This window comes from Dermacentor albipictus, unplaced genomic scaffold, assembly GCF_038994185.2.
Source record: "Dermacentor albipictus isolate Rhodes 1998 colony unplaced genomic scaffold, USDA_Dalb.pri_finalv2 scaffold_20, whole genome shotgun sequence".
Lineage (NCBI taxonomy): Eukaryota > Metazoa > Arthropoda > Arachnida > Ixodida > Ixodidae > Dermacentor > Dermacentor albipictus.
The window spans coordinates 3,621,984-3,649,903 of NW_027225574.1; the positions used below are offsets into that span (position 1 = coordinate 3,621,984).

The 27,920-nt window shown below is 44.4% G+C and overlaps 1 protein-coding gene across 2 annotated transcripts in view; it reads right to left on the reverse strand.

Moving 5' to 3' along the window:
- Window positions 1-27,920, reverse strand: part of LOC135919966 (presequence protease, mitochondrial) — a 198,813-nt gene that overhangs the window by 32,353 nt on the left and 138,540 nt on the right. For both annotated transcript variants that reach the window (XM_070529293.1, XM_070529292.1), the window contains 5 exons: window positions 19,585-19,696; window positions 18,650-18,762; window positions 14,028-14,081; window positions 5,108-5,179; window positions 2,431-2,545 (listed from right to left, as the gene is read on the reverse strand). In XM_070529293.1, coding sequence (XP_070385394.1) covers window positions 2,431-2,545; window positions 5,108-5,179; window positions 14,028-14,081; window positions 18,650-18,762; window positions 19,585-19,696 — 466 coding nt within the window. The remainder of the gene's footprint in view (window positions 1-2,430; window positions 2,546-5,107; window positions 5,180-14,027; window positions 14,082-18,649; window positions 18,763-19,584; window positions 19,697-27,920) is intronic.

The window sequence follows — 27,920 nt, forward strand, 5'->3', positions numbered from 1 at the left end:
GCGTCGTGACGGTTGCCTTCTCGCCGGAAGCACTATACGATTTATACCCCGATAATTTTGCTATCCACCCGGTTTCCTGCAGGGCGATGACATCTGGCGCCTCCTTACTTGTTATGAACTGCTGCAGGTTTCCTCGCTTGCGACGATACCCGCGGCAGTTCCATTGCCAAATCGCGTATTGGTTACGCGGCGCCATGTTGATTTATCTGTTCTTCCCCGGTGGCCTCGCTATTTTCTACCGCATTCGGCCTGCTATACGGCTTGCTTTTAACCGGTCCTGCGCCTGCTGGCCTAATATCCTTTGGTGTGCTTTCTAGTGCCGCTACTCTATTCTCTAATCCATCAAATCGTTGTTTAATCTCTACATACATGTTTGTGATTTGTTGCTGTAACCCATCGAACATTCCTTTAAACGTTCCCATAACCTCGCTGATTGCAAAGACGCTCTTTTCTTCAGCCGTTTCTTGCGCCCTCCTTTTGTGTGGTGGTGCTTCTCCGTTCGCTTGCGTGGGAACGGGCGTTGGAGCCCGACTCCGCGTCAACGTCGTACTGGCGGAGGGTGCGTTGCCATTCTTTTCTTGCTGAAGCTTCGCGTTTTCTGCCCTAAGCTGCTTGATCTCATCTTTAAGCATTGCATTCTCTCGGGTAATCTGTTCTAACATGTTTCTAATCTGTGTCATTTCTTGTTCTATGGCGGACCCTTTAACTTTAGGCGATTGAGTAGCAGTGCCGGAGACCGCGCTTGCCCAGCTCACTTGTGCTTTGCTCCCGTCTCCCCCTCGATTAGTTCTCGAACCGGACCTCGACCTTGATCTCGTCCACGATCTGGTCTTGGACCTGGACCTGGAGCGTTGGCGACCGGCTTCCCCTGGCAGTCTCGGGAAGGAACCGGAGCGGTGTCTTCCATAGTTTTTCCTGCTTGTGTCTTCTCTGTCGGTTGAGGGCTGCTTGCTCGCTACAGTCTTATGATTATTATTGTTGCTCCCTCTGTTTTCATTGTAGTTGTGGTAGTAGTACTCTTCCTCTTCGGCCTCTTCTTCCCTCCTCCGTTGCTCCCAGCGGCGTCTCCTGACCAGGTACGGTATCTTGTATCTTGCTTGGCACTTCTTGTCTCCCGTGAGGTGGTCTTTGCCGCATAGTTGGCACTCCGCGTTGCAGTTGTGATCCTGCTGTGGATTCTTGCACCCACACCCCCGGCAAATCTTGTCTTCAGGGTTGGGGCACACGTCAGCCCTGTGCCCTGTTCTTCCGCATCCATAGCATATGTCGATGTGCTTTTTATACAAGGAGCATTGGATAAGCATCGCTCCATACCTCACATATCTTGGGACGTGAAAACCTTCAAATAAAACGATCACGTTGTCAGTGTTACCCATTCTCTTGGCGTGCAAGACTCCAGGATTGCGTGGCGTGACCAGACTGGTCACTATGTCCTCCGGACCCTCCTCCTGAGATATTCCTCTGATGAGACCCTTGGATGTATTATCAGGAGCTGCTCTGTAAGCACTTGCTTCAAATTCTTGTTCTCCAAGGCGTAGCTTATTGATTGCCCCATATTTCCTGGCTCGGTCCTCGGAAGGCGTGCTGAGACCCAAATTATTGTTGGGATTTTTTGCTTGGTCACATTTGTTCCGTCGCAATTGCCCATGTGAGGGTTGCTCTGTTGGTGCCGTCATCCTCTATCACATGAATGCTGGTTGCGAAGTGATCTGATTTACGTCACGTGTCACGTGAATGACCCATCCGTGATCATGTCTGTCGTGTGAATCCAGCTTTATCAGCGTCACCAAAAGTGTGTGTGTGTGTGGGGGGGGGGTCAAAGAGCTGCTGGCCAAAGATATGACGTGGACGAGTCGTGCACCCGCGAATGAAGACAGTCTTTTCAAAGATTTGAGTGTGGTTACATGCAGTTATTTCCTCAGGTTATACACGCGGGTATTATTTTTTTTCCAGGCTGTTGTAATTGGGGGTACCGGTTGGTTATACACGGTGGCGGGTTATATGCAGAAAATTACGGCAAAGGCACATGTCAAGATTACCCATCTCAAAGTCACCAAACAGCCAGCCAGAATAACACAAACCACCATGTGGGGGGTAGCAAAAAAAAGCTATCGCTTTAAATTGAGTGTACCTGACCCCTGCACAACAGTAGTTTTACCCTGTAATATGCAAGCACAGCCCTCATGGGGTTAAGCTGTGAACAAATGCATGTACAGTACACATGCATGCACACACACATGCATGCATGCCCAAACGTACATGTGCCACACAGTGTCATAACCCCTGGGAAAAAAAAAAAATTAAAACCTGCAAGCTTACATAACGGAATCAGTGCAGCTCACGAATTTGAACAGTTGTTGGTTTTAGTGGTAGATGAAAGTGCACGTGTGACAGGCACATAAGGCACACAATTCCAGCATGCATGCTCACCTTTGCAAAGCAGGACAGCTTAGATTCTGCAAGATCTTCTTCTGTAAACTCTCCTTTTGTGAGCCATGCTACTGAGTCACAAAATACATCCAATGTTTTCTCCATGTTTGGGTCCCTTGAAACAAAGAAATCAAGCGCTCCCTTTAGAAATGTTTAGTCATCACCCAGTGCACTTCGACCACATCTCCTGAGAGCATGCTTAAATAAGCAACAGCAAATTATAGCCTAGCAGTATTTTACTAGTGGGTAACATTGTGCGTGTTAACCCAAATTTTAATGCCCTCCTTAGCTTTTCCAACAGCCTTGCGCTTATATATAACTCCTCTCTTTAGTAAGGTTTAGTCGCTACCAAGTGTACTTTGGCCACATTTCCTGAGGGCATGGTTATATCGGCAATAGCAAATATAGCTTAGGTAACACTGTACAGTGCTCACGGAATGAAACGCGACACGGAGCATTTAGTAAAATCCTGCATACGTGCAAAGTACGCGAGAGCACCGTGTCATGTCGCAAGGAATTTGGTCACCAAAGGTGACGAGGACTCCGATGTAAGTGTACGCACCGAAATTACGTCGATGTGACACGAACTACAGCCGGTGGAAACGAAAGTATGCGCATTACTTAGCCCTAAATTAACGCGTTTCATTCCGTGAGCACTGTACATGTTAACATAAATTTTAGTGTGTTCTACTTCAAAATGCTCTGGAAGTCTACCTGCCCTTCTTAGCTTTCACAACAGCCTTATGCCTACAAATAATTCCTCAGAGTGACCGGAGCTGTTCTATGCTAGCACAATTTATTTGTTGACACAGCTTTACAATCCAAAGTTGCAGTATGGCTATGAGAGATACCACTATCCTTCTTTCATTCTTTCTTTTTTGTGTGTGTTTTCCCCCATCAGGATGTGGCTACTGCACAATGCTCAAATAACAATACGACTTCCTTTATGGAAAAACCTTAAGAATGTGTCAATGGAACAGAACGAAACAGAAACCCAATGATCAGTGCCTGGACGCCTGCCTACAATGACCACTATACTGACTATACTCAGCACTGTGAGCACTCTCTTTCAATGCAACAAAGTTAGAAACTGGAATTTCTTTACCTGATTAATGGTTTAAACACATTCCAAAAATCTATGTGCACTCAGGAGAAGAGTTTATTTACAATAAGATCATGCTTTATTGATAAGCCAGAGCACTAATTCTTCATGATTACTTGTGCAATAACTAATGTTGCACAAATAATGAAATCAAGTCAGAAAAAAAAAACATGTGATCAATGAGTTGACTGCCATACATTCTTCTCCCCCTGAAAAGTAGAGAAAGAAGGATAGAAGAGGCTAAGCGAGGACTAAGGGTTCACCAAAACATTTACATATTTGAACAAGAAGAAAGGAAACCAAGGGGCCCCGATTTTTTTTAATAATAAAATATCATTACGTATTTGAAGGCACATAATGCCATATACCAGTGGACATAAATCCCACTATACTCAATTGGGCAGGGTGTTAAAAGTAAGCAACAAGTGACAGGTGTCCACAATTTATGTCATCATAAAGGCAGCAATAACGATGGAGGAGGTGAACATGACCAAGATGCACACAGAAAGTATGCTAGGCTTTATGCCAATGTGAGACTGACAATGACTGCTGAAGTCACTAAACCTATAATTAAATACAGCTCAGCCCACTTATAACAGCCTCATTAAAGGACAACTATAACGAAGTTCCAGGCCACATAAAGAAGCCTCCTTTCAGATAGAGTGGATATACAGCAGCCTCCATGCAAAGTTGTATGCTTGAGATACGAGCTGATGCGTCAGGAAAGGCTTGCAAAGGTTAATGTTTTTGATACTGATTCTGAATAAAAAAAATTCAGCCATCACCGCTCACTGGAAGTGACACATGGCTATGTATGTGCGGCTCCTCAGCATGACCTCCAAGACTGGGTGTCCCCCTCAGCAGCCCGCGGCACACTGAAAAATCTTGGAGGCAACGTGCCAACACCTACGTCATATCCACTAACCACCAGATCTATGCATAGTCTGCTTAGGTGCTATTGAAGGGCTGCTGCTAATAAGAAAATTGGACAATTACCAGCCCTGCAGCTTTGCCAAGATTGCTTCAGTAGCATATACTACTCATTTATTACCAGTTTAGTCACAGTGAAATTCCACTGCAGGTGGCTTTTAAAGCAAGCCATCTCTTGGTCAATTTTTGAAATCAAACATGCATCACATAAAAAGAAATATTTGAGCCACATTTGGTATTTCCAGCATTTACAAATCACTGAAAAAAAATGGAAAATTTATAAGTTATTGCAGTAGTGTTCTGCATTTTACTCCACATTAGAAGAAGGTCGTACACTTTTCCAATCATTTCTTGTCAAGAATGGACACAGTAAGGCTACTGGACTCATTTCACAGGTCTGAGGAGGAGCAAAAGTGAACATGCAAGTACTAATATAGCCCTGAGAATTAAGAAAGATTAGACAATGCAATAATTTGCAGAACTTGCATTATTATTGTTCCTCAGTTAAGCACCTCAGGATAATTGGCGTGACATTCAATATGCAATTAAAAGCAAGAAAAGCTGAACGCCGACCAAAATAAAATGCAGGAAAGCGTACAGCACAAACTAAACTCAGCCAGTAATTGCACTAGTTCGTGAGAATACCTGTATGAGTAAAAGCTGAGGCATCCACCAGGTTGAACAACAGCACCCACTCCATAAGCGCCACCTTTTTCCCTAAAGAGAAAACAAAGGACACATTAGGAGATTTAACTCTTTCGTTACCAAGCCTATACAAATCGATCCCCGGTGATCAATGCTTTAGATCGCCGGTTTCGACATGTTGGAGCCGTATCTTATCCACTTAAGGCCATTCAGTAGTTAGCATAGGCACTGAACTTTCAGAATCAGTTTAAATTTTTGTGCTCCGGCGATGTTGTGATTTTTTTACGGACCGTTTTGCGAACCAATGTGCATATGTTGTAGCGAAAAGAGGCATGGCTGCCACCTTCTGCCGCGCTCGAGAAAGAAGCATGCCACTCAGGATTACACCGCCCTAGCATCAAAATTTTGTAATCAAATGACTCCCAGCAAGTCAAGAATTAAATTATATCGCCGGCTTTGTCGTCTGACAGTGTGGAGCGGTGATAATTAACCACAAATGATGCCAGCTGTTCACTAGTAAGCTTTGGTTTGGAGGATGAGTTGTTTTATTCCGCCAAAGCGCATTTCTGAAGGTCCAGCGCATGTCGAACATGTTGACCTGGCATTTTCAACCAGTTTCCAACATCTTCAGTTTCACTTCTCTCACAAAATCCCGGCAAGGAGCGCTGCCCGTGTCACTGCGCAGTTATCGAAACTCACTCACATGCCGTTGTCCCGCATGGCATGCGTTGCGAGAAAAGCGTCGTGTTTGAAACTATGCTGCACCCGCACTTCAATTTAGCGATGAGGACTTGAGTTATGATTCCAAAGATGACAGCAAAGCTGATCCAAGCTCTGACAGTGAGGATGTATTGAGTCAACATGGGACATCTGCAGCTGTTCACCGGCGAGTTTCCTTCACAGCCTTGAGCGGTCTCCTACCTCGTGTGTGCTTATCTGCTGATCTACTCACATGACCTGAAGGCTCTCCTGATTAACTTCAGGCTGCGTACTTCACTTGGTCATGATGTGCTGCCATTGGTAGCAAAGAAACTTCCGTTCACGCCAAGACGGCCACTCATGGCACATCTCAGCCAAACACTACGGATTAGCGCAAGACAGTTTACAATGGCGTGGGATTTCTTTCTACTCTTCTTCTCTGCAAAGGTGATAAAGACAATCTGCAAAAATGCAAACAGATATGCTTGGATGCAAAATCTTGTGGTTGCCCAGCTACGCTGAGAGCGATCGGTCGTGGAAGAGGTGCATGACGCTAGAGGAACTGGTGAAGTACGTTCCTTGGACTTCTCATCGGACCATCCTCAGCAGATGCCGAAAAGGTGGAACCGCAAAATATGTTACAAGGACCACAAAGTACTTGTCTCTCGTTGACTTAGTTCTAACACATAACTACTTCGAATTTGGGGAGAGTTACTACCTACAGGAGGAGGAGGAGGAGATTTTAATGAAAAGAAAGGAGGAGAGGTCGGCCTGGAGAGCGTGTCTCTAGCCTGCTACTCCTCACTGGGGAAAGGGGAAGTGGGAAATACAGGGAAAGGTAGGTGGCGGGTGATTATGTTATGATACAATGAGATACTATATACACGATGTCCAATATGTGGATGTGCACTGAAGAGTCAATACATGTAAGAGTAATCTTGTCCATACAAAAAGTAATCTTGACAGAAAAAGTTATTGCGCAAACACATTTCGCACTGACTGCACGTTTCACAGCTTCTAGAGGCAATCGTCTAAATCAGACTCACTTAAAAAGTTCAAAAGTGATTTTATGGCACGTTTGGCACAGTCACTCCTCGACGTGCCCAAAAGCTTTTCTTATGAAAAGGGGCGGGAGTCCAAGCAGTCAACAGTAGATTTGAGTGTCCTTCGTTCGGCCGCATATTGAGGGCACACGCAAAGTATACGAGCTATTGTCTCGAGAGCGTGACAGACGCTACATTCAGGGTCCCGTGCTTGTCCAATCTTGTGAAGGTATTGGCGGGTGTATACCACACCCAGCCGTAATCGATAAATGAGTGTTTCCTGGCTTCTCCGCAACCGAAGAGGAAGCTGGAATTGTAATCCAGCGTCAAGTCTATGCAGGCGCTCTTGTCGATGTTCGGGGTTGTCCCAATGTCGTGCTGTAGAAGATTCAATAGAGGTATGGAGCAAGGCGTTAATGTCATACCGGGAAAAATGAATTTTTATAATGGTTCCATCAGTGTGCACCTTTTTGCTTCCGCGTCAGCCTGTTCGTTTACAGCTATTCCACAATGGCCAGGAATCCCCTGCAGCATGATGGTATGCCCAGAATGAGACACCTCAGCAAGCAGAGACATGATGTCATAAACCAGAGAACTATATGCGGTTCTATCACTCATATAATTGCTGATGAGTTGCAGTGCTGGTTTTGAGCCACAGAGCACTGTCCACTTCTCGAGACTTTGTTGCAGTATGCAGCGAACTGCTTCTCGAACTCCGGTCAACTCAACTGCTGTATACGACTTCCTGTGTCCTATCTTGAACCGTTGTGCGATCCCCATTCCTGGTACCGTGTAGGCCGCCGCGGAAGAGGTCTGTGTCACAGAACCATCTGTAAAAACATGTTTGTAATATCCATACATGTAAGCAATGTATGATAGCGCGAATTGCTTCAGGCCAGCAAGCGGCATTTTCAACTTCTTCGTTATTCCAGGGATTGAGAGTCTCACAGTTGGCTTTTGAATCGTCCAGAGTGGAACTTCGGGTATGTCATACAGTTCAAAGTCCGACGGCAATGAGTCTTGCTGCGACAACACGGCTTCTGAGTAGGCGGACACAGGCTGTACACTTGTGATGTTCGTGAGTGGATGATTCCTGTGTCTAGTCAGTAGCCTTAGATGCACTCGCAATGGCTCATGTTGCAGATAAACTCGAGCTGGGCATGCACGTGCCTCTGCAATGGTGCCCCAAGTAGACGCACATCGTGGTAGTCCTAGGCAAATTCTGAGTGCGCGAGCATGAGCACTTTCAAGTGTGCGTACAGCAGTTGTACTACTAACCCGAGAAAGTACAGGCACACTGTAGCGGAAGTAGCCAACAAAAAGCGCCTGGTAGAGCTGCAGAAGAGATGATTTGGATGACCCCCATGATTTTCCAGACATATGTCGAATGATCTGAGTAAAGCTATCCAGCTTTTTTCTTAATTCAGAGAGGTGCTTTGACCAAGATAAGTCACGGTCGATGACGACTCCGAGAAACTTGTAGTGGGTTACTGAAGGTATAATCTTCCCATCAATCATAACGGGGTAGCAGGCCATTGACTTCCGTGTAAATGCCATGGTTACACTTTTTTCCGGTGAGAGCTGCAGTCCTCGACTGTGTAGGTATGTTGACGTTATTGACACCGTGCACTGCAGCTTTGCTTGCACTAGCAAGCGCGTTAAGCTTGTGGTCCATACACAGATGTCGTCTGCGTACACAGAGATCGAGACTGTGCCTGCGTGTTCTTTGACCAGTCCAATGAGAACGATATAAAATAAGGTTGGGCTCAATACACCTCCTTGAGGCACTCCATGATAGACGGGGTGGTTCTTTGTTTCACCGTTTGGAGTTGTCATGAATATTGCTCTCTCTTGAAGATAGCTGGCTATCCACTGATGCATACGTCCCCAGACGCCACATTCTTCTAGGGCATTTAAAATTGCATCATGTAGAACGTTGTCAAAAGCACCCTTGATCTCTAGAAAGACAGCAGCCATTAATCGACGGCGACGTTTCTGATGTTCAACAGTTGTTACTAGGTCAATGACACTGTCGATTGAAGACCTACCCTTTCGGAAACCTGTCATTGCGTCTGGATATATATTACGCTTCTCCAAAAACCACTCCAGGCGTGTCAAAACCATGCATTCCATGGTTTTACCTATGCAACTGGCAAGCGCCACAGGTCTGTAGGAAAGCATAGCATGGGGTGTCTTGCCTGGTTTCAATAATGCCACGATTTTGCTTGTCTTCCAGTGTGCAGGCACAGTTCCCGAGGACCAAGAGAGATTGTATAAAGCCAGGAGCTCTTCAGTCACTCGAGGGCCTAGATGGTGCAAGGTAGAGTAGGTAATGCCATCAGGACCAGGCGCACTTGAGTGTCTTGAAGAGGAAATTGCTGCGCGTAGCTCTTGCAGCGTGAATGGGAGGTCGAGATGATCGTCCATTGTTGGAGGAGCACACCTGAGCACTGAAGCTACCGATGTTGTAGATCCGGAGAGGTGTATGCAGAAATCTTCCGCGATTTCCATCTCGCTGCGCGTCTGGATGATAGCCAAAGCTTGGAAGGGACATAGCTGTTGTGGAGAAGATAATAGTGCTCGTACAACATGCCATATTGCGGACAACGGTTTTCTTGGGTCCGGGCTGGTGCAAAAGGACCTCGAACGTTGTCTGTCGAGCTTGTCTAAGTATCTTTGAATTTTCTTTTGCACACGGCGTGACGTCCTCAAGTCTGATGTCAATTTAGTTCGCCTGTATTTCCTCTCGGCGCAACGTTGGACTGCCCGCAGCTCTTCATATATAATGTCAATGGATGTTCTTGAATTTGATGTTTGGATGATGCGTGTTGTTGCGTGCATTGCTGCTGTAATGCGCTCTTCAATCTCCTTCGGTGAAATCACACAGTTGCAGGATTCTTCTAGCTTGTTCTGAAAAGCATCCCAGTCAGTGTGTCGCATATGAGAACTTGGAAGTCTTGTAAACCATCTCAGTTGTACATAAGTAGGTAGGTGATCACTGCCATACGTTTCAGCATCTGTGCACCAGGCAGCAGAAGACGAAAGGCATCGTGAAGCGATAGCTAAATCCAGACAGCTGCTGTACATTGTGCAACGAAGAAATGTTGGTGAGCCGTCGTTCAGGATGTCAAAACCATTGCTGCTTGTGAAGTCAAGAAGTTGTCTTCCTCGAAGATTTGTGATCCTACTACCCCAAAGATGGTGGTGCACGTTGAAATCGCCTACAATAATATGAGGTCCTTGGCAAGAGTCAAGAACAAGTTTCAGGTGTCCAGAGTCAAATCTTCCCCCGGGAGAAATATAGCCACCAATGATCGAGATTATCCGGCGCTTTAGCTTCAGTGTTATGGAGACGTACTCGTTGCTGTTGTGCACCGCAACTTGGTTTAGCGAATACGTGAGGTCACATCGCACACACAGTAAAACTTTGCTAGTATTTACACTTGTCCTAGATGCAAATTGTTCGTATCCAGAGAGTCTAAATGGCGATGTCATATTCGGCTCACATATTACGATAACTGGAAACCGATGCTCGAGCACTCTCTGTTTAAAATCTCCCAGGCGACCCCATAGACCTCGTGCGTTCCACTGGAATATTACGGAAGTGCTTATCCTTTCCTGTAGTGACAACCTTGAAGTTGATGAAGCCATGGCCTTTGCTAGCTTTTATACAGCAGCAAGCACTGGTTCTAGTGCGTCGAGAATTTGCACCACAGCCTTGGTAACGGGCGTCTTAACTCCTATGAGCAGCATTTGAAAGGAACGAATCAACTGTGCAAGCATTGCCTTGATTTGCCCATCCGACGATGAAGGTTCATGTTCACACTGGTGTTCCGGCTGCACTTCTGTACTCCGAGATGGCAGGGAAGGCCATATAGTAGTAGTGTTCTTGGTGTTTAGAAGAGTAGACATGGTTAAAGGTGGCTCTGACGTTTGAGGACTAGCAGGAGTGCGCGACTTTTCCTGAAGTACAGGTTGTCCTGTTGTCAATGCTGATCTCCTTCTGCGATTACGTGAGCGCCTCTGGCGGCGGTGGACCTTGGTAGCTGCTTCTCTGTGTGTATATCGATCTTGTACCATTTTCCTTAGCACGGACATTTCAGTCTTTAATTTTGGACAGTCCTTCGACGTTGCCTCGTGCGGCCCATTGCAGTTAGGGCACTTCAAGTCAGAGCCAGCACACGTCAACTCATCGTGATCACCACCACAGCGCGGACATGTCATCTTGTTCACGCACACAGCACTCACATGCCCGATTTTCTGGCATTTACGGCACTGCAAAGGCCTAGGGATGTATGGACAGACAGGATGCCGCACATAACCCACTTTCACATGTGTTGGTAAGGTCTATCCCTCAAAAATGAGTTTTATGCACCTCGACCGTCCAAGACGGTGTAGTATGTCTGTGATATGGACAGTTGAGGAGATTAGCGTTGGGAGATCGACATTATCAATAAGTATCTGTATCGACATCGTAGATAACACCGGAGGTGGTGCTGCCTCCATGTACGATGAATGAGTGGACAAGTATACTTTCTAGCTCAGTTACAGCTTTCAAAGTGTCGAGGATGGTTCGTGTAGTCACATCAACAGTAAGTATGTTTCTTCTGGGATTAAGTCAGACCTCTCTGATTTGCCCTGAAGCCAGTCTCTCGAGATAGGCAGTGAGAGTTTGCCTATTGAGGCCTACCTACAGATCCATGGTACAAGCATGGGTACGCCTTTTGCACCAACCTACGAGAACATATTTATGGGGATTCAAGAAACAGATTTCCTATCGCGCTGCACTGACAAGCCCCACACATACCTACGATACATAGATGACATATTCATAATATGGGAACATGGTCAAGACAGTCTAGATAAATATGTAGTATTTCTAAACTCTTTTCATCCAACAATAAAATTCACGTCAGAATCCTCAACTGAGCGCATAAACTTTCTGGACACAACAATATACATTGACAATGGGAGACTAAAGACAATGCTGTATAGGAAACCTTTCGACAAACAACAGTACCTAGAATATACCAGCCACCATCCCAGACATTGCAAACAAGGCATCTTTAAAGGCCAAGCCACACGACTACGTCGCATTTGCGTTGAAAACCAAGACTACATACATAGACTCGATCACCTTAAAGGAACTTTATCAAACAGGAACCACCCAAACAGTGACCTTCAGAAAGCCTACATCGCTGCAACCAAACTTGATCGAGCCGAGGTCCTCAAGCCCCGCCCGAGGATCACAAGAACAACAACGCCTCTTCCTACTACTAAATTCTCAAACGCACTCCCAAACGTGAATAACACTCTCAGTAAATAGTACTACCCAATTCTCACCAGCAACCAGAAACTTAATAAGATTTTTCCCGACCCACCCAGAGCAGCCTACAAACGGAACACTAACTTTGAAGATATTCTTATGCATGCCAAACTAAGGACAAAGACAAAGTTGGGAACCGGTCCCTGTGGCAGCCCCAGGTGGCAGCCCCAGGTCCCTGTGGCAGCCCCCATGCAAACATATTCAATCTGCTACTACAGTAAAAAGTACAGCATCAAATTACGCACACAAGGTAACTTCGGGTTTCACCTGCACATCAAGCAACATAGTCTACTGTCTAGAATGTGCCACTTGTAGCAAACAATACATAGGTGAGACTGGACAACAAATTCGTACAAGACTCAACGGTCACCGCGCAGACACAAAACACAATTTACCTAAAGCAGTAGCCAGCCACTTTAATGAACATGGTCATATATTCGACAAAGCAAGGCTCTATATACTACAAACAAATTTCTGTTCACCTTGCAAAAGGAAATATACGGAATCATACCTCATACATAAGTTTAATTGCCTACACCCGACGGGAATTAATTTGGCACGTGGCAACTTAGAATCTTTAAAAGCGGTAACTTAAATCTGAAATTCTCATATCATCAACCAAGGCACAAAATACATTATGCCACCAGCTAACCTTAATTCTTAACCTCACCTATTCGTCCATTTCGAAAATTTTTTCCTGCCTACTACTCAATTTAATATACTCTTTCATGTTTTTACATTTATATAAACTGTACAACCCCCTTTTCCCATGTACACCTGCCCCCGCCTGCTTCTGCATACGTCACCCTCCTATTTGTTATTCTGGTTTCGGTTCCCCCTCTCTTTTCTTTTTTTTTTGTCTGTTTTTTATTATATATTTTTTGAAACATCCTCACCAACACATTCCAAAGTCCCATACGTCAGTATACCTTTTTCGCCACCTCAGCCACACAGGGTATCACCATTTCTGCATACCGCCGTAACGACACCTACGTTAAGCTACTGGGGCTAACGTCCCTTGAAAGACCATGCCGCTGCCTTCCAGTTACCCCATGCACTGCACCCCAGACTCCTTGTTGCCATCTTAACTACCTTAAATTTACTTGACGCATAGCTGCTATGCTACTAAAGTCCCTCTTTCAACTCATGTCCCTCTTTCAACTCACCCCTCCTGTTTTTTTTTCTCTCCTTTTCTTTCTGTTCTTTTTTCCCCGCCTTCCCACCACTCTTCCACTCTTTTCCCCTCGTCTTAGGAACCCTGCTCACAGACGTCAGGCGACAGCACTCATTATCTCTGAAGTCTCTTTCTTTATAACCAACCGCCACCGACAACCGCACGTGACGTCCCTGCACTAACCCTTCAAAACGAACATGCCGAGGATGACGAGGCCACCTTTGACGAAGATAGGTCCTCCTATCGAAACGTTGGCCAGCCTTTCTGAGGCACCTTATTCCTGTTTATAAACTTTATACCACAAACTTAAAGCTTGGCACCAATGGATCCTAAGGGCCTAAGACATTCTTTAAGCCAGTGGTTCTCAAATGGGGTCTGCAAAACCCACGCTTGCAAAAGTTTTTTTTCTTTTTCTTTTTTTGATGGTGTGGCTACTGTAAGCTTTGAGGCATTCTGATTGGGGACTGCAGAAATGCTTTTTCTAGGCTTGCATACTTGAATACCAAATACAGAAACAGGTTGAATGTGCTACAGATATGGAACTTTTTAAGTGTGACCACACCATGTATTGACCAGCTGTCCAGATTGAATTGACGAGGCGTATTTGTTTGACCATTCTTTGTCAGGTGACAACAAAAGGCACCTGTTTCACGCCATATGTTGTGTTAATTTACTTACCTCACTTCCCGCAGCAGGTACTTGAATGACAATAACTGAGATGCAATTTGAAGACTGCAGGAAAACAAGAAGAAAAAAATACACTGAAATGCGGGAGCAGAAGTTCAAAGCAAGCTCACATCAAAAATTGATTGGTTGATTGGGCTTTTAACAACGCATCTTGAGAAATCTTTTTTTGGTTACGTTAAAGAAGTATAGCTGTTTTGGATTCATCCAAGTGTCCTATCACCAGCAAGATGGATAAATTAATATAATATGCAGAAATATTTTGACATCATGACATCAGTAGCTACTTTACAGCAGGCATGCACATGGGAACAAGATTGCCAATAGCGACATCTTCAGACAATTTGTTTAACAAACTCTAAATGTCCCCTTCACCAACCGGGCCACCAACTATTTCTGCTCAGCTCATGCAGGCGAAGTCCGAATGAAAGAACAGGGCGGTGTAATGTGATGATGATGTGTGGTTTTTTGTGGCGCAAGGGCCAGGTTTGGCCAAAGAGCGCCATGACAAGTTGTAATGTTGACGATGTATTATGGAAGATGTGACTTGGCTGTAAAGTGGCCTAAAAATATTCGCTGTAGAGTGCGTAAAATTAACTTGTTTTAAAATTATGGCGATGACAGATGACGAATACTATGAACACTAAAATCCATCGTGAAAGAATGATGCAGAATAGAAAATATATGAGATGGTAAAAATTGTCTGGAGCACTGTTGCCTCGCCAGAGCCCTTGAAACACAAGGGCCTAGAGGCACGTGCTACACGAAAGAACTATCGCAGCGCCATCCTCTGAAGAGAGGAGACGCTACGAACATGTTGGGCTAACAACACGCAACACAACATCTTTCAGATAACTTAGGACTGCGTTAGTGTCGAAGAGCGGTTCTGGGCCGAGTAACATTACAGGATGAAGGGGAATATGCTGCCGGTATGCTAACGGAAAATGTTTCTTTCTGTCAGATTCAGCTTTCCGACACTCCAGGAGGACATGGAGGACGGTCAGCCTCTCCCCGCATCTACCGCAGGTTGGAGGATCATTTTCAGTGAGTAAGAAGTTGTGTGTACCAAATGTGTGTCCTATTCTGAGGCGACAGAATAGGACATCTGTTCGCCGTGATTTTGTTACGGAGGGCCAAGAACCTAACTGTGGCTTTATCACGTGCAGTTTGTTATTTACTTCTACGTCCCACTTACGTTGCCAGTGGTTTCGCAGTTTCCTTCTTAAGAAAGGCTTCAGGTCCGTGACAGGGACCGAAGCAGTAGGACTGACTGTATGCAATGAAATTGATGTGGCCATCTGGTCTGCTAGAACGTTACCCTCGATGCCCCTATGTCCAGGCACCCAGCATATAATGACATGCTGGTTAGACATATACGCTCTACAGAGGACGGAATAGAGCTCAATAATTACGGGGTTTCTGTGTTTACAGTGTGACTTCAAGGCTTTTACCACGCTTAAGGAGTCTGTAAATAAAATTGTTTTTTGAACATTTGTGTAATGTGTCTAATATTTTGGTCATCCTTATACATTAAGTACATGGAGCCAGTGGCGGTGCCGCAAAGCCGTCCGAATAATAAACTATGTCCAAATTACTGGTCGGCAACCGAATTCAGTTTCCACATTGACCGTAGCATCCCATTCAGGAAATTTTCAGCAGCGTGTGTGAGGTGGAAGGCAAGTGACACATATGTTTATGCTGTTTGTTTTGATTGGTTGGGCATGAAGATCATACTGTACATGTTAGTGCCTTATACAGGGTGTCCCAGCTAACTTTAGCCAGAGTTTAAAAATATGCAAATACCACGTAGCTGGGCAGAACAAAGGTAATGTTGTTTGCTGTCACTTGAAGATACTCAAAGTATGTTTTAAAATTTCACCTAATGAGATAATTAGTTTGAATTAATTAACAAACTTCTCAAATATTACAATTAGATTAAAAGTGTCAATGAGAAAATTGTAGAGCGACATGAAAAACTCCCGATACAGCTTTCTGTTGCTCAATACGTGCAGCACAAAAGTGTTTTTCCAAGTGAAAGAAGCCTGCAAATGCACGCAAAATTGCCGTGCGACTGGCTGCTCGAGGCACTTCGCCTGTATTTGCGGGCTTCTTGGTGCTGTGTGAAGATGCCACGCAGGTCAACAACAGAAAGCGACATGCTGGTTTAATTCTGCTTCACAGAGGCTGCTCTTATCTACATCAGCAGTCAAGAAAACAACTTCGATGCAATGTGGGATCCCTATAGACATTCCTCTATCAGCACAGGTATGCTCGTGGCCATGCATATATTTGATGCCAAGAGGCCATGTGGCAAATACAAAACACAATGCTGATTTTGAGACCAGCTGAAGACAAATTAATTTTTTTTTTGAAGTCACAGAGCAATCTCATAAAATTTTCTTGATTGGAAACAATATAATGTGCCATCAGATGCATTATTAAGCATAATTTTACTAAGACCAACTCAACGACAATTGGTGGCTGCACATACACCAAAAATGAGCTTTTTTGCATATTTTTTGCTAATTATGCTCACTACTGCACAATATATGTCTAAAAACATTTTTCGTGTGAAGCACAACTCCCGAGTACTTTATTAAAGTTTTTTATAAAGTCTTTTTTTTTCTTAAATCTCAAATATAGATAATTTCTTGGTCCATATATCTTGCTAATTTTTAACGGGACATAAAAAATGGAAGAACAGCTCATAAATAATGGATTATTGCAACTTTAGACGTACGGCCTATCTTCATTCTTTTGATAAAAATAGTCAAGCTTGCTTAACAATGGAGCATGATTTTTGGCAACGCTTTATTATGACGCTCACTTTCAAGCCTTAGGAGAAAGTTCTGGTGGTGCATAAGCTGGTGAAAAATTTTTCTCGCAATAATATTTCACCAAGTGACGTTTCATGTTCTACCGAAGCACTTAACATTCTTTAAATAATATCGGAGATGGTCAGGTGTGCCAACATTGGTACAGCTGGCGCCCATACATTTTCATATCGAACAATAATAATAAAAATTGCACAGTGGGTTTTGAAGAAGCTGAAGTGAAGGACTCCAAATTAATTTTGAATACCTAGTGTTAAGTGGAATGAAAGCATGACACATGGGCACTCTTGCATTCTAACTCCACCTTGGGGCTGCCACCGCAGCCCCAAATCAAACCCATGACCTTACACCCGGCAGTGGAACTCAAAAACCACCCAGTTCTTGCATGGTGTCTCCCTTAACTCTTTCAGGGTAAATGATGTAAATATACGGCACCACAAACAAGTGCGAAATGGTCGATGCTGTATATTTACGGCCCTGTTTGTACGTTTAAAAAGCGCGCCAATTTCCTAATTTTTTCTTTCTTGGCATGTGCTGCCACTATGTGGAAATACAGGCAATTTTTTTCTCAATCTCCCTCTCTCTGTTTTCGTTGCATGGTTTGTTTTAGATCTAGTTCGCTCCAACGTGTCTATATACTACCACTCGCGCATTGGCGTGCGTGGGCGGGCGGCGGTTTGGGTTTCATTCCACGGACGGTTTCAGCTTCTTGTGCTTGCAAAACTGATGGCTATCTCGTTACTAATCGCTCAAAGGGCAGCCGCCTGTTTCTCGCTCGTTTAGTGCTCACAGCAGTGAGCATAGGAAGGATGCCGCCTTGAATGCATTTCCTTTTCTTTTTGGGAGACTTGCAATATTTAATTGCCTCTGGTTGGCGATAACATGAAGATTAGTGGAAGTTTTTCACACGTTTTGCTTTTTTGACAGGCACACAACCACACAGTTTTCGTGAGCGCAGTCACCTACGCAGTTTGATTGCGCTATGGACGTAAATATTAGTGTAAGAGCAGGAACATTCGAGTCTTGCGAAATAATCTCGTGTACACATTTTCAAAGCCTTGAGCTACGTGTATAACAATGTATAAAATTTGTAATTCTTATAAGTTAATTTTCTTTTTTATTGTTGTTATTCATGAACGAAAGTACATATATATCAATGCAAAATATTTTTTTCTCACTTTACGGTCACCCTAGAAAAATTACGGTAAATTTTTTTCGAAATAAGTCCTCAAGAAGAATTGGCATCTGCAATAAAAAAATTAAAAAAATCACCCCTGGGCAGTCGCATATGGCGAAAAAAATCAACCCTCAAAGGGTTAAGAGGTAGGAGGGGCAGCACTCCTGTCTACCTTGTTCCATGGGACACACTTGCGAAAACATGTTTACTATTATCTAATAAGCCATTCTTAATATTCTTAATACTGTACTCCACTGAAAAAAAAAAGGTGCTATATAGACTAGGGATTCCACGTAAAAGCTCATTTTCTTCTTCACCTATGAATATAACTTGAAACTGAGGATTTCAGTCCAAATGAGTCATTGCGAACTTTCCAGAGTTCTAGTCAATTTCAGTTTGTGCGTCTTAATTATGAAGAAATTCAGTTTTTCTTTCAGTGAGCCCGTGGTTCGTATATGTTTTCTCACAGGTGTATAGATGTATTCTACATATTAATAAGGATTCTTAAAACATTCCTAAATTTCCCTCTCTCCATATTAACTCCTGCTTAGTGGCTGCCTGTATTACTTTGTAACTGCTTACAATGAAGAACACAAAAAACTCACCTAGAGTAATCAGGGTGACCATAAGGCACTGCATTGAAGCTCTTTGCACAGAAGTTGACACCGAATGGGAACACCAAGTGGATCTTGCGTTCTTTGGCATAGAAGTCATCATCCTGTAGAGAAAACAGAAGCATATAAAGTCAAACGCCTTTATAACGAAATAATTAGGACTTACAAAATCCTTCGTTATACACGCAATTCTGTTGTAAAGACTGCACACTGTACCACTCTATATAGGGTAGGCTATGCATGTTCAGCAAAAGAAAATCTTTCTTTAGCGGGAATTCGAGGGATCCCTAGTCAATTGCCACTGATCAGCCCTTGGGGTTGCTTATATTTTTTCATTGTACAGAAAAATTCGTTGTAGGGGTCTTTGCTGTAGAGGCGTTTGCAGTACACACAAGATATGAACTCAGCCGGCAAAGAGAAAATTCTTCGTTATACTAGTCACTTCGTTGTAAAGGCACTTGACTATGTACACATAAAATTAATAGTTTCATGGCAACAACTCTTGTTCTTACAGGTGTCAAACTCTCAAAACAATATTCTTATACATCAAATTAGAAATCACACATATGCAAACAGGAAAGAAAGCTACAGTATACTAGTAGTACACACTCATAATAGCACATGGCCGCCTTTGTATGGGTAGATGGTCTAGTTTAAAACATGGCCCTTATTATGTGCAACTGTGTACACATGCATGAACTTGCCATGTCATATGAACTGCTCGCTCCCATACACCAGGTGGCTATGACTCTATGGTGCTCATTACGAAACTTTCTCATCAATCATTAATATCTCTGACTTTCACTATCAGAGGGTGTCAGAGGTAAAGACTTCCTCTGCAAAGACATCCCAGATATGAATAGCCAGAAACAGCTACTGTATGCACCTCATGTTTTTCAATGACTCAGAACAAAGGCAAGGCTCACCGCAATATAGTCTGGACAGTTGGTAGTGCATGCACCAGGAATGGATGAAAGAAGACCATCAAGACTGTTCTCAGCAGCTGAGAGACCGGTTGAGCTGGCATTCAGTGAGCACCTGGGCCACAATGCAGAAATGAGAAACAAATAAAGATAGTTTACATTTAAAAAAAGCATGCAAAACAGCCTTGGTTATATGGCAAAATGTTTACTGGTTAAACAACATGGCATGGCTGGTTCATTGCTGCTGACAGAACTGCCGCCCTGATCAGTATGCGTTTACAAGTGTACTTCAAATGTCCAGGTCAGACTGGCTCAGTCTGAATCAATGCTCACTAGGCTCAACGTTTACACGAACAGGAGAGGCAAATCTCAGGCCTGCAAGCTGACTCAAACCACTTTTGCCAAGTTCATGTAAACTTCCTGATAGCAGATGAAAAACAGACAAGCACCAACTTCCAACTGCTGTTTTTATTAACAGACCAACAACCCACCTTTAAGTGCCCATTGTTCTGTGGCCCGATGGAAAACTTATCATCGAGAGCATCTAGACATGCAGCAGTTACTTTGAAAAACATGAACAAGATTTTCAAAGGGAATCTTTAAATCTGGAACCTGTCTGAAATTGTTCTCTATATAAATTCAGGCACCACTAACACTAAATGAAAACAATGGTGACAGCATACTGCAAAAACTGAGGAATGGGGAAATGAGTGCAGCTTTGGTAGCTAGAAAGTTCCTTTTTAAACAAAACAACTACAACTCTAATAAATGTTTGCAACATCTGACAATTTTCAGTAATAATTTTATGTGCTAATCATCACCTGACACAATCCCCATCATCCTCATCCTAATTTATGTCCACTGCGGGATGAAGGTCTCTCTCAGCGACTTCCAATTACCCCATTCTTAATCAGTCGACTCCACCCTGTTCTTATAAATTCCCTAATGTCATTGCACCATTTACAGTCAAACCTGGTCATAATAAACAAGCTTACACAATAAAAAATGGTTCTATATGTCCCAATATTTCATATACTGAAATTCACATCAAATGAACCTAAATGGACTTTTGCATCGCATTAGGATAGAAAATTGAGCGAGTTGGTAAACATTCATTATGTATTTTTGCGCAGCGCTCCCAAGTTGAAGAAGGACGAAGCAGAAGCACACGGAAAAGGCACTGTAGCTCCGCCTGTCCTACACCTCCACAAGGTGAAGCCGCAACACCTTCACCATGTGTTGCGTTTGTTATACATGGATTTCTTATTTCCAGTGGAGAAAACACACAAAAGGAATCCATTTACTGAAACCGAAGGTATACATATAGTAGAGTGCCATTTTTTCCTTTGGCCTTGAACTGTTCCTCACCACACTAAGAATGGCGTTCTCGGTGTGCAAGATTGTGTATACCAGCCCCAGTCCCCTTCCTTATATGTTGGCACAGTCCTGGTGCAACTCCCAGATTCACCACAGAAAAACTGATCCCATGAAAGCCACTTTTGTGGCATGCAAGTGGCTTTTTGGTGCTGGAAACATACGCCATGAGCTCAATATATCCATTTTTACTTCATTATGAAGAAATTATTTTACATAAGTATTGATCAATAAGTTTCGTGTGTTCGATACAGTAGAAACCACTTATAAAAATACTGGTTTGAACCATACAGTGGAATCTTGATGAATGAAAATCTCTTAAACAGAACTGCCTCTTAAATGGAACACCATCATGGCTGGTTGGTTGGTTGGTTGGTTGGTTTTGTGTTCATGAAATTGTATTCAGCTTTGTCTTTCAATAAATGGAACACCTGATAAACGGAACCAATTTCCCTTGATCCCTTGAGGTTCCATTTAAAGAGAGTCTACTCTATACCCAATACAGTAAGACCTCATTAAACCGTACCTGCTTACACAGTAGTTTCATTTTAAAAGTATTAAAGTCAAATCCCCGACTCAGCAGCCATTTAACATAATGCATTTTGTATCTGCATATACCGTACCAGCTTATCGCATACGTATCGGTTAACACATAGTGTTTTCACTTTTCGTCGCGTATCCCGGGCTGTGCATCATCTCCGTCGGGCGGCTCGGCAGAACAAGCCTCAGAGATCAGAACAACAGCCTCCAAGTGCCCTGTTCGTTTGTTCGTGAAGCCACATCAACATCATTTCAGCGCCATGCCAGAGAGCATTGCCGCGTCGCGCAAGCTAGGACTTTCGTCATGCTCAGACAAAAAACACCGGGTACTCAGCATAGAAAAAAAATTGGACATCGTTCGTGCTATCAAAGGTGGCATGAAGAAGTCGATGCTGGCATCTGACAGGGATCTACCGTTGACTACGGTGTGCAGCATTTCGAATGCGAAGTTGCTCGGCAGCTCGGCTGTGACCGTGAAGGTATATCGGCTACAAGGTTCAGCTTTTCGCCATCGTTGCCTCTATTGTTGCCGAAGTGTCACCTAACGACAGTGATGATGAGGACACGGAAATCGACAGCACAGGTGATTAAGGCCCGACAGTGGCAGATGCTGCGTGTTACGTCAGCCTCATGAATGCAATCGTTGTCGAGAACAGCACCCTGCAATGAAAAAGGCACCCTGCAACTTCTGCAGTGCTACCGCACCCGTGCACAGACAATATGCAATGCCAACGAGGAATCTGTCATGCAAGTGTTTGCCAAGAAAAGGGGGCTGGCTGAAAAGCTGGCTCGCAGCTTCAGTAAGTTTCAGGCCACTGTCGTTGCTGCTGGCCGCCGCGGCATCAAACGAAAATAACAGACTTTTGTCGCACAAAGTGTATAAATACTGCATGATTTTGCCCTTTCATCACACTCTCTCTGAATTGCATTTTTGACAGGTAAGTGGTCGATCTTATGCTATTTTGGTTAAGCAGTACTACCGTTTAGTACATACTTCTTCCGAGCTCCGGCCAACTATGGTTTAACGAGGTTTCACTGTACGATAGTGTCCCGTGAACTTTTGCGGGTGTTCTATGGTAACATAAACCCCTTACTACATGTCCCCATGTCGTGTTATTGGTTATAGCAATTAAATCTGGCCACTGGGTGTCTGCACTAAAAGGAGAAGGAATGCAAAATCCTGAAAAAGAAAAAAATGTAAGCTGCCACAGCCAACTGGCGTGCCGTCCATGCTGCACGCCTCTCTTCAGTCTCCCTAGCAATACCCTTCCAAAACATGAGTCTACCGCAACAGAGCTAGCAGGACTCCACCTTGCTGTGGACCTACTTGCAGAGGAGCTACCAGCGACCCCGGCAGCCATCTTCTGCGACTCCAAGGCGGCGATGCTCTGCTTGCAGAACTCTGACAGGGCTAGCCTTGGGGTAGCGCTGCTCTCTTCAAGACTGACGGCCCTTCAGGACGCAGGATGCTCACTATCCCTGCATTGGCTACCGGCACACGTGGGGATCCCGCGCAATGAAGAGGCGGACACTCTTGCAAAAAGTGCCCACCACTCAAGCGTCCCCCTCAGCCCTGCTGTAACGGCCGCAGACTTCTCGAGACACAGGCTGCGCCGGCACATCATCGCCTGCCACCCGGACAAACGAGTATCCCTGGGCCGGTCTCCACGGCCTCTTCCACAGCACGGCCTCCTACGAAGGGATCCCTCATTGCTGCTTCGACTGCGAGTTGGCTGCTACTGGATGGCAGCCTGCCGGCACCGCCTTGGGATAGCCACCTTTCCAGCCTGTGCCTCCTGTGGTTAACCAGAGACTCTGGAGCACCTCCTGCTGGCTTGCCCTGCTCACCTGCAGCACCGCGTCCGACTTCTGCAAGAGTTCCACCGCCTGGGGCTCCCATGTTCACGACAGGAAGATATCCTCTTCCCTTGTCGTAATCAGCTACCAGCCTTCCTAAGTGTCGTCGAGTACCTTGACCCGTCGGGGCTCTCGGCAAGACTACAGAAAATTTCTACAAAGACGGATGGCCTAACGGCCATTCCACCACCTCGGGCTTCCTGATCCGCCACTACTTCGCTTCCATCTCTACAACCCTCTACCTTTCTCCCTCCTACCCTCTTTAATCCCATCTCCTTCACACTGCTGGCGCTGAGCCGTGCTCCCGCATGGGTTGCAGAAAATAGTGCTAGCCTTTCCTCCTTCCCCACAAGAACCACTTCTCTGAGTCGACAGAGCCTACGGCGACCAGCATCAACGTTTGCTGGCAATGTCGGGGCAGTTGACTCATGTTTAAGAGGGGTGGGAGGGTACATAGCAGAGAAGTGGGGACGGCAGCTCGCATTTTCCCTCCAGAATTTCACATTCCTTTTCCTTTTGGTACAGACACCTAGCAGCCAAATTTAAGTGTTATAACCAATAACGTAGCATAGGAACATTGTAGTAAGTAGCTCATTTGACTATAAAACACACACAAAGCCCACGGCACTGCAAGTGCTCACTGTTACTTACGAGTCCGGTTAAAACCAGTAATGTTACTATAAGTGGGTTCAGCTGCACTTCTTTCTGTCTAATTAAAATATTTTCATGTTTGTACCCTCCATTTTTTTTTTTTCATGTCCCTCATTTATAATAATTTTCAATTACAACACTGGATGTTTCTGGGCACTTGAATATTAATATAAGTGGGTTCAACTGTAGAAAATATAGTTCACTTTATCCAGGTTCATTATATTTGGGTTCGACTCGAATACTATGACATTTTCAACTGTGTTTCCCTTCTTATGGCACCCATCCTGTTACTTTAACAGACCACCAGTTCATCAGCTCAACACATTGGATCGCCTCCAACTTCATTTCTCCTCTTAATCTCAACTAGCATATCAGCTACACTTGGTTGCTCTCTGATCATAACCGCTGTCTTCACGTCTCTTAACATTGCCCATATAACTTTTGGTTCCAACACTTATTGTGTTGTCTTCAGCTGCTTAAGCTTCTCTGTTATTAACTCCATAGGTTAGTACTGGTAGAATGCAACAATCGTACACTTTTCAAGGATGTCTGTAAGTTGTCAGTCAGGGCTTTAGGCTGCTTGGCATATGTACTCCAACTCATTTTTCTTCCCCTGGAAATTTCCTTCTCATGGTCCAGGTCCTCTGTGACTAATTAGCCCAGATAAATGTACTCCTGAACAGCTTCTAGAGGCTGTTCATAAACTGTTGTTCTATTAGCCATTTCTTCATGGTTAGATGATTGTTCTGGATACTGCACAGTTCAGTATAAGTAAAATTCATCCACTGCCCTTATACTATATTACCAAAGTTGGTGATGACATTGTTTTAATTAGCATTGACTGCATCATCAAACATTAGTTGTTAATGGGCAAACATTATCACCTTTTTTCTCTTTTTCGTTTCCAAGGCTGGCGGAAGGGGGGATGTACCTATTCTCATGCAACCTGCCACCATTTTAAAAAGGGGAAGCAGAGGCCCTTATTGCACGATGACAGGTGTTCTGAGACAAGTGACAACATGGGTAAGTTGAAAAGATAATGCTTAAGGGAAATAGAAGGGGGAAAGGAGCCAAATCATGTGGAGAACATGTGAGTTCTAGTGCCACATGGAGACTAATATTAAGCTATGTTGTGGAAAGCTAGCAATACATCATCAATGATGGAGCACAGGCTATGCCACTTTTAAACAAAAGCCATCATAGTTCACAAAAAGAAATAGTATTAAGTTTCAAATGACTTACTGGTAAAAAAAAATCATAATTTTTAAAGTTACACATTTCAGGGATAACATAACACTTGTTTTTATCAATGTGAAGCATGATATTTCTACATGCACCATAATGCAACTACACATTCCGAACTACTGTCAGTCACTATAAAGCTGAAAAACAAACTGCATATCATGACGAAAGGGTCTTTTTTTTCTTCTTAAACTTGAGCCTGAATTTGTTGGGGTGCAGCTTATACACGAGTAAAAGAACAAAATGGGTATATGCGTTGAAACAAAGACATGCTTGCTGCTACACACAAAAGGCAATCAATGTTTTATTTTAGCTTTGCTTGTTATCTCATTTATTAGCTGCTGCAGCTCAACCTTTACATGCCAGTAGATAAGTTTCGCAATAGAAGGGTGCTGTTCATAGGTGAAGCTGACCTTGGATGCAAGCTCAGGCATTACATCACACATAAGGCTGAGCGATGAAAGAACTGCTTAAGTTCTCATGTGATGTATGAACAGAATCATACAGCTGATAGCGCTGGAGTCACCATTTGTACATGCTAGAATCTCTAACTCCTGTGCATACACTCTCGAGGGTTGCTTATCTGTCACATGTGCAGCGACATCTTGTGCTCGGCCTGACTCAAAGTCAAGCATTTCATCATCCACATCAGTTTTGGGCAACACTATCCCATCAAGGCAACAGTATAACAAAGCCACCAAGCCACGCTGAAGGTATTGGCACGTGTATGTGCTTATCTTTATCGGGTAACCACGTTTCACTGCCTAACAAATGTTATCGCACAGCACAGGACGCGCCTGCATGTATAGGAAGTTTCTGGAATGTTATCGATGGTTTCGTTCACAGTCTGTCACTGAACCTTGTGTAATCTGATTGGATGTATGCACGACGCAAATAGTGTAGAACTTTGTGGAAGACACACGGGTCCCAGCGATTACTCTGGAATGTTAGACAACTGATGTATAAAAGCCGACGAAGCTTGACCCGCTGATCAGATTTTGATGATCGCCAACTGTGTACGCCGTTGTTGCCGTTCTTTAAGGGTAGCCTGTTTTTGTGGGCACAGGTTCGCCCAATAAAAGTTAGTTTTGTCTTTCACAGTATTGCTACTGTGTTCTTTATACGTCACTACCACGTGACATCTGGTGGAGGTGCTCTACGTTCATGTACTGGACACCCCAGACAAGCCGTGATCCAAGCCCGGACTGCAAAGACAACCCCAACATCGTCCCGGAACATCGAGCAAGCCGCCGGCTAATGCAGCTGCCCCCGGAACACGGACTTCTACCAGAGACGACCAAGAAGATCATGGCCAAGACAGCCCCAATGGCAGCCGCAGCGTCCTCAATAGTTCGGCAGCAGCCCAGAGAGCCACCGACGTTCCGTGGTTCCACATTCGAGGACCCAGAAAGCTGGGACAGCGACGACAAACTGCGACATGTCTATTTCGCATTGGAAGATGCCACCAAACCATGGTTCCAGAATCGAGAAGCCACCATGACGACGTGGGATCTGTTCCAAAGTGGCTTCCTGCAAACATTTACAAGCGTCATGCGAAAAGAGTGAGCCCAAGCTCTACTAGAAACCACAGCGCAGCTGCCCAATGAGACAATCGCGATCTTCATGGAGAAGAAGGCCCGTCTACAGTCGAAACCCGCGGTAACGAAATCCCGAGGGAACGAAATTCTCGCCGCAACGAAATATTTTCGGATCCCCGGCGAACAGCCATAGGAGTCAATGCATTTCCTATCTCGCGACAACGAAACTTTTTTCTATAGCAATCCCTCATCAACGAAATTTTCTGAAACGACAGTCCGCAAATAATCTACTCATGTAACACTAGTTGTGTCTGGAAACTGCTCAAATGCATTCGTTGTGCGCTTAAATTGCATTAACTATCACCACAGCACACTTGCGTGGCCGCCGCCATCATTGTTTACAACAAAAAAAGCCTCGCACCACCTCTCGTGACAGACGACAGCGATGATGATGATGGTGGTCGTTCGCCCGTCACAATGGGTGACTTCGCAGTGTCCGGGCCAAAAATGCAATTAGAATTTAAATGATACAAATAAAAAAAGACAAGAACTGTAGGCGATCTCGCAGTGAGCACATTTTATTTAATCCTGTGTGCCATTACAGCTTGTGCTAAATGCAGAGCGAAACGCCTGCGTGCGTGGCAGCCAAATCGACATCTACTACACGTGAAGGCTCCGATAACCCGGATGACGCTTTAGTATCAGTTGGCTTTGTGTACCACCGCACATGGTCGTGTGCTCAGTGTTGTTGGTGCTAGAGTGCGTCAATTGTGTGTCTCTGTGCCAATCGGACCATTTGCTTTGACAGCCTGCTAAGATGCCCCCTCCAGCCCAAAAGAGGAAATTTATGACCCTGCAGGATAAGGCTGCAATTATTGCCCAACCTGAAAAGGGCAGGAAGAAAATGGATATCGCCGAAAAATTTGGAACTGTTTGCAGTTAGATATCGACGATTCTAAAAACAAAGCCTCCATTCTCGGCGCGCTCGGAAATGGTGTGAGTCCGAAAAACAAAACGGTGAGCGCTGCGGCTTTTCCAGACGTTGACAAGGCAGTGTTTGCATGGTTTTGTGAACAGCGTGCCAACAAAGTGCCGCTGTCTGGCAGAGTTCTTCAGCAGAAAGCGCTGGACTTCGCA